Here is a 7,597-nt window from a genome sequence, read left to right on the forward strand (position 1 = left end):
TACATCTTAACCACTGATTTCTAGTCGTGTCTTCTTTTGGAAGGCCAAACAAAGTATTTTTTGCTTTCGCAACGAAACAGCGTCTTCACAACATGGCGGCGGCAGTGGCAGCAACAATAAAGTTACGCCTTCTTTCTTTGCGTGAGCATTTGGGCGGTGTTATGCAAATCTTTCCACGCAGTGACGTAGACATGTGGGGGCGTGTTTGAACGAGGCGTTTTGGGAGGGCGTGGACCAGTCTTAACTTTTATAAAGAATATCTCTTTGGGTTTGAGACTTTAGTCTTTGCAACTTTCGGGATCTTATCTATTCACAAACAGCTTGTAACACTCCAAAGAGAAAGGAAAACTTGAAATCACATCATATGACCCCTTTAATGAACCACACAATCTTTTTTTATGTTGCAACACTGGATTGTAATGCTTGCTTCCTCTCAGCTGACATTCTGTAGAGGTTACTACTGTACGTCAATCAACAACTGACAACCGAAAGAAACCTAGAGAGAAGAACTATCCACAAGCTCAAACCATAAAGCCAAAGCAGCACATATGACATGCTCGCTGCCTCCATTCAGAAGTGTCATATCATATTCCACTCTGCATATCTTTCTGAGGGATCCCAACATTTGAAACTAGTGGCTGAAGTTTTATTGTAAGATCTTTGATCATTTCAGTTTGATCTTAACAGTTTGTACATTGTTTGTGAATGTGCAATGCACAATGCAATTATGCTTTTTAAAGAGGATATTATTAAATGATGATCAAGTTAAAACTATATTGTAACTCAACAGGAAAACATGAACATCTAGTGAAACAGTAAATTTATTCTCATTTCACTTGCAAAAATGAAAATTAACATAGGACTCTTAAAGGCACAGTGCCAACAAATATTCAATTTAGTTCTAAAAGTTAGAGGTAGGAAAATGTTCATTAAAAATGTTCATTAAAAACTAAATTACAAACTAAATTATAGATTATATAATTGAGGTAAACTTTATAAGCGAAAAAAATATATAAAGACATCCCAAATTAAAGACACTCAAAACACTGTGTGTGTGTGTGTGTGTGTGTGTGTGTATTTCCCCCACTCTCCCCATCCCATCCCATTTATTTGAAATACTCTGGTTAAAGATAAACCTGCTCATCATAAGCTCATCAAACAAATCACATGAAAGAGGAAATGTTAATTCTCTGTAAAAGCATTTGACTTCTGAAACTCCTCCGTTTAAGGTCCAAAACCCCTTCCACAATGACAAACACATCCCTGCCCTCTGGGGCAAACAATTCAACATGACAAAAGTCCACTGGAACTAGCCAAGAAAGAGGAGAAGAAATGGTTGCACAAGAAGATCCACAGCGGGACGGTTGCAGATCCACCCTGACCTGAAAGGGTTAATTACAGCAACTAAAAATCTCATTAAGATAATCACAGTCTCAATGGAAATGGGAAACTCACACTGTCATGTCTGTAACCAGATCAGCAGAAAGTTGACTTGTAAAAAAAAAAATAAAAAAAAATAACACATTTTGGGATTGTTATAAGACCAGAAATGTGAACACATAAATGCCAGTTATGTTAACTGAAGGCAATTTCAGATTCTTTCCTTCTTTCTTTCTCCAGATAAAAGCTTTGCGGGAAGCCAAAGGTGATTATTAGCAGCACTATGTTGATGTATATGGATGCACAAACAGTGGCTGTGTCTCAACACCAACTGAGATTCCTTTCTAAACAGCATTTCTGAACATCATGCACGTGTGCAGCAACTGTCTAGGTAGGAAGCTCACCATGTTTTGAGACACAGCTAGTGAGCACAGACTCAAACTGATCTTTCCCTGCCTGGCTCACACCCAGCTCTCTATACATTCATTCTCCACGGTCTCGTGCGTGTGGCAGTGGGCCTCTAACAGATGAACGGATCTCTTATTTCAGCTGCATGCAAAAACATGGCAGCACGTGCACACTCAAGTAACCGTATTATAGCTGACCCTGATATTTTACCATGGTAAACACAGCTTTAGTCAAAATAACATTGTTTCTACAAAATAAAAACTCTTACTAGACTGTAAAATTAATTGTGCATTAGCCTATTGTCATTAAAAAGAAATACATTATGAAATTATTCTAACACCTTTTAAGGAGAATACTTAAAATTACTTATATAGAGTTAATCAGCTTTACTAAATATGCTATTGGGGGAAACCATGGTTACCACGGTAAATGTCCGAGGGTTCAGCAATGCATGAAGGAAACCTCAAGGGTTTATTTCGCTACTGAAATTTGCACAATATTTCATGATATATATTTTATAATAATGTACCAAAGATATCTGGTTTATTATTAAATGAAACGGCATTAACCCTACAGAAAGCAATCTTGGGCACACTTTCGAGCCCCGTTTGAAGGTTTTAATAGACGGACTCGTTGCTGTCTCACCCGATGCCTTAAAATCTCACTCTCCTAAAAAAAAAAAATCAATTTTCTGTATAACTTACCCGCTATCTGCCGCTGTTTCGCCTTCCTCCGCAGTAAAGTCAGGGCTCTGTATGTAGATTCTCTGAACTGTGAAGTTAGAGATCGCGCTTGTTGGCCATTTCGGCTTTTATCCATTTCCAAACTCCTTCGCCAACTCTCCTGACTTCTGAACTCAACTTTTAACCCCGGACTTCTTCTTTGTTAGACTCTTGAGGCGCACGAAGTCTTAGTCCTGAGACAAAGCAGGGGTTATTCATGCTGCTTCGCCACTTAGACACTAGCGCAATCGATTCATTTCTTTAAAAACTCTAATTAGAAGGACTTTCTGAAGACGCTGCCCTGTAACCATTCAAACCGCTAAGCATCACGGGACATGAAGTCTCTTCACGTGTGCGTCTTTTGACTGTAGTAGTTTCCGTGATGACGCCAAACTGACTTTTTCAAACAGTCCCGAGCTGTTTAAACGGATGCAATGCCTATTTTTAAGTGTCTTGGTTTAGTTATACTTATAAGGACACACTTTAAATACACCCAGGTCAAGTCCATTACTTTTAAACTTTAATTTTATAATTTACATAAACATTTTCACAAGATGTAGGCTACTAAGAATGTCTACACTGGTATGGACAAATAGCTACAATTTATTTTATAATATAAAAAACCTAATAGATGTCAAACCTAAACTTTTTGCATATATAGTGATAATTCATGTTTACCCCTGATGAAAAAGGGAGCAAGCCGAAGGGAGAGAGAGAGCGAGAGAGTGATAATTCATGTTTAATTTTAACTAGCTTTTTAAATCATTTAAATATATTTTTTCCACATAACATGTGCCTTTTTTTCTTTAAAAAAAATACAAAATAATTATTTCACATAATATGTGTCTCTTTTTTCCTCATGTCCTGGTTAAAAACTCTAGCATAAAAGGGTGGTTAATGCCATATAACAACAAATTAACAAATCATTTGAAGTTGTTTAAATAACATTTAATTTTGGATGGGTTGGCCTGATGCCTAGAGATCCCTGATGCTGCTGCCATTGTGGACTGATACTTCCCAGACTTTAATCTGAATGAATCTGTAAATATACAAAGTAAATATCTCACACGTGTTACAGTGCTTGACCAATCTATGTGACTAAATAGATATCTAATCTGAAGTTAAATCAGAATGACTGAAGAACATTTTTCAAAAATTTGTTCACATGCCAGAGAACAGTGACAATATGAAGCAATCAAACTGAGTGAATAATCATTCAGAGACCCTGACAGCATTAAAGAACCAAGCTATCGCCCATGTGGACAAAAGATGGCCTGTCTGTGTGTATAATTTACACCAAAAACAACTACACACACATGCGTCTGTTTGCTGAGCTTGTTCATTTGCATAGGTTGTAGGGACCTTTGTGAATAGGATGAACTACAAACATTATAATTATAGAGTCAAATAAACCATACTCATAAAGTCCCAGCAGAAGCTGAACACAGCGTGCCTAAAATATGCTCCACAAAGGGATTTTTGTTTTTCTGATCATTTTTAAACTAGAACAAGAAAAGACTCATTATTAGTCTTATTTTAATGTTCCTTCAAAATCAGCAGGTCCACATAAAATCAAAACATATAAATATAAAATAAAAGCCATACATTTTATTTCTATTTGTGTTTTTCATCGCATGCACTTCCAGAGAGTGGCTCCTATGGCACATAGGAACCCCTGTACCTCACAGTCTGTGGGGAATAATTACACATCTACCAGGCCATCTGAGGTGTGTTATAAATAGTATGATCTACTTTCTGTGTCACGTGATCCAAAGACTGGAGACTACCATGACTTTCCTAAAATGCAACTGGGTGACAAATACAGTAGATCGCTGCATGGAGAGGGTAGAGGTCAAAGGGTTCTAGAACAGCTCGCCTTGAACTACAGATCAAGCGATATCAAGAAAGTAACATTAGAGTTTAAAACAGAACCATGGGATATTTTGTCCATATAATTTACTTTGTTTTACATACATTTTATTAACAATGATAGTAGAGACTGTTATACGTTTCTTAGTATGTTGTTTAAGACTGAATTGTGTACATTTCACTGCCAGGAATTTACACTCACAGTGTTTTTATAGGTGCTCTAGCAAGTGCCATGGTAATGTTGTTAGTGCATGGCAAAGCCATTCAGCTGTAATTAAATCTCACATCTTTACCTGATCTCTGGACACGACAGCAGGTCAGCTTCTGAAACATCAGGGGAAAAAATGTTACAGTCATATTTGATGGAATTTTACAGCAAGATCTTTGTGTCTGCTTTTCTCTGGGTGCTCTCACTTTGTGCTTCAGCATCACCTTAATAAAATAAACCCTTAATAACAAGGATACTTGAAGTATACATTTAGTGTAGCCTGTACGGGGTCTTCTTAAAGAAATTAATACTTTCCTTCAGCAAGAATGCAATAAAGTGATCAAAAGTGACAGTTCAATGTTAAAAAAGATTTCTATTTTCAATCAATTTACTGTATTTTTTTATTTTATCTCTGAAATTCTGCCCAACATCTAATTTTTCAGTAACAGAGTTTGTTGTGTGTGTGTGTGTTTGTGTGCCCCTGAATCAAAGTGTGATTCTCCAGTAATTTCAGTTGAACAGACATTCCACTGTATCCAAAGTCTGCAACGGAAAAAAAAACAAACTAAATATATCAGGATCTCTCACTTAGGAACGTTGTGATGTCATAGGGTTTGCATCCGGAAAGGGTGAATGGGTGCTTTTAAAAAAGACGTTGCCCTGGTAACAGAGTTTTGGCTGATTCCCACCTCACTATGAACAGAGTGAGTCCAGTTCAGCAAATGATCATTTCCTACGCGCACCGCACCACCCAAAACACTTACACATGCTCACAAAGTGCCTTCTAACAACTATTCACACAGTATATGCTAAAAAAAAAAAAACAGTTCTTTTCAAAGACGAAAACATTAAAATCATAAGCTTTTGAGAGTTGTTTCCCTTACACAAGTACGGTAAGTGGCGGTACCATGGTATAGTGATGGTAGCCTATGATATTTATATGCCATAGTATTCAAAGGACACCATAGAGCATCCAAAAACATAGTAACACCATGGTAACTTTTAGTACTGTTTGTAAGTGTTCAGAGACCATAACAACACAGAGGCTAAGAGCAGCTGCTTCTCAGATAGACCTGATCTTGACAGCTGTCAGTCAAAGCATGACTTTTAAAGCTATACTTTGTGTTTTGTTTCTCTCTCTCAGTCTCTCTCTGTCTTACCTTAGCCTGGTTGATGAGTGCTCTTAGGCAGTTGACAAAAGCCATGTTCGCAGATACCCACACTGAGGGTCAGGTTCAAAAGGTCGAGGCTGAACAGTATTGAAGGTTGCCGTGTGAGTCTGTGCACATTAACGGCTCTCTGAGAGTCTGATGGTCTGGAGTTCAATGGCTTGAAGAGGCAGATAGGGAGGGGCCACAAGGCCATATTTCAGCTGGCCAAGAGGAGAGATTCCCTGCATACCACTGTAGCTAACGCTAAATGCTAACACACAGCGGGAAGCATTGAAGCCCAGCCGGATCTGCTATCAGAACAGAGAGACCATACTGGGAATAGTACACCACATGAAACTTTAAAGCAATCGTCCCAATGTTATTCCATTCTTGTATTATTTTCTTGCTTCAGTGAAATACAGAAGGAGAAGTTAGCCAGAAAGAGCAACTCTTATTTTACACCATTTCTAATTCATCAGAAGGACTAAAAAGATTTGTGAGCTTAAATTTAAGTCTGTTCCACACACAAAACTATTATTTGACTTCCAAAGACTTGGGAAATAGCATATTGAACACTCCAAAATATATTCAGATTTAGCTAGCTTCATTGGAATGGTAATAACTTTACTGTGAATTACAAACCCATTTTTAATTGCTATATATAATGTTATTTAAATTTAATTTGATTTAATTTGATTATTTTACTATAGAAGTATTTTATGCCTGTTACACAGTCTCATTTTCCAGTTGGTGGTCCTGTCCCACAGATTGCCCTTTTAATGTGGATGGACTTCACATACTTCGTTGAGCATCTGAATTATTTGCTGTGAGAATTACTCAAAACCCAGAGTTCCCAAACCTTTTTGTCAGCTGAACCCCTCTGACCTACAATATTTACTTTAAATACCCCCTTAGGTAACATTTCAATAATAGAACAACACATTTGTATGTTCACCGTTCTCTGATGTTGGTTAATGGTCACATGACATGCAGGTAAACAAATAAAATAGGATTTTTTTTTAGTTAGGGCTTTATTTTGTCTGTTTTTATCTATTTTTTTTATTTTATTTTACATTTTTATGACCTCGCAAACCTCAGGAAAACTCTGCTCTAAATGATTAGCATATGATCACTGACTGATGTTACACCTAAACACAATACACAATAAACGTAAAGTGTGTATGTTTGTGCAAATTATAGCTTTAACAGTTTAAATGATATAAATATAAAATTAAGTCAGTGTTTCTGTTCCTGGATGCCTGTCTAAAATGTACATTTTGGATGCCCCCTTTATACCCAATTCAACTGTTTAGTTCATTAGTAGAGGCTCCAAGACCTGATATGGGTATATGTCAGATATAAGGGAGACATCCAAAATGACACTCTGAGACATGTAAGCGATTTGAATTCTCAACTCAGTTTCTCCCTATTATATCAGACGTCTGCAGGCAAACAGACACACATATACTGTTTGTATATAGTTATCAGTAGCTCTGTTGAGAACTCGCACAGTCGCACCCACCACTATTGTTATGTGTCAAAGACACAGAAAACAAAAACTAAGTGTTTTCACTCTCCCACTCCAGCATGCCAGAGATCACACACACACACACACACACACACACACACACACACACACACAAACACACACAGACACTCCTTTACACAAGCCTACACACACAAAAATGTGCCCGATTCCCATGAGCACCTCCGTCAGCAGATTTTCTCATTTGAAATATTGTATTAGAGGAAGTTCTGCTTCAACTAATCTACACTCAATTCATTTACAGTCATTTGGAAATATTTTCTATTTATCACCACACAGACAGGAAAAGTGGAATTCATTTCCAAAAGTTCGT

The 7,597-nt window shown here is 37.3% G+C and overlaps 1 protein-coding gene across 1 annotated transcript in view; it reads right to left on the bottom strand.

Annotated features, from left to right (window-relative positions):
- LOC107655888 (stAR-related lipid transfer protein 13-like) overlaps positions 1–5,866 on the bottom strand; it is a 59,244-nt gene extending 53,378 nt beyond the window's left edge. Inside the window, exons 1-2 of the mRNA XM_016443500.1 lie at positions 5,748–5,866; positions 4,673–4,703 (exon numbers count right to left, since the gene is read on the bottom strand). Coding sequence (XP_016298986.1) covers positions 4,673–4,703; positions 5,748–5,792 — 76 coding nt within the window. The 5' untranslated portion in view covers positions 5,793–5,866. The remainder of the gene's footprint in view (positions 1–4,672; positions 4,704–5,747) is intronic.
- Positions 5,867–7,597: the final 1,731 nt, after the last annotated feature.

This window comes from Sinocyclocheilus anshuiensis, unplaced genomic scaffold (genome assembly GCF_001515605.1).
Source record: "Sinocyclocheilus anshuiensis isolate Anshui unplaced genomic scaffold, SAMN03320099.WGS_v1.1 scaffold860, whole genome shotgun sequence".
Lineage (NCBI taxonomy): Eukaryota > Metazoa > Chordata > Actinopteri > Cypriniformes > Cyprinidae > Sinocyclocheilus > Sinocyclocheilus anshuiensis.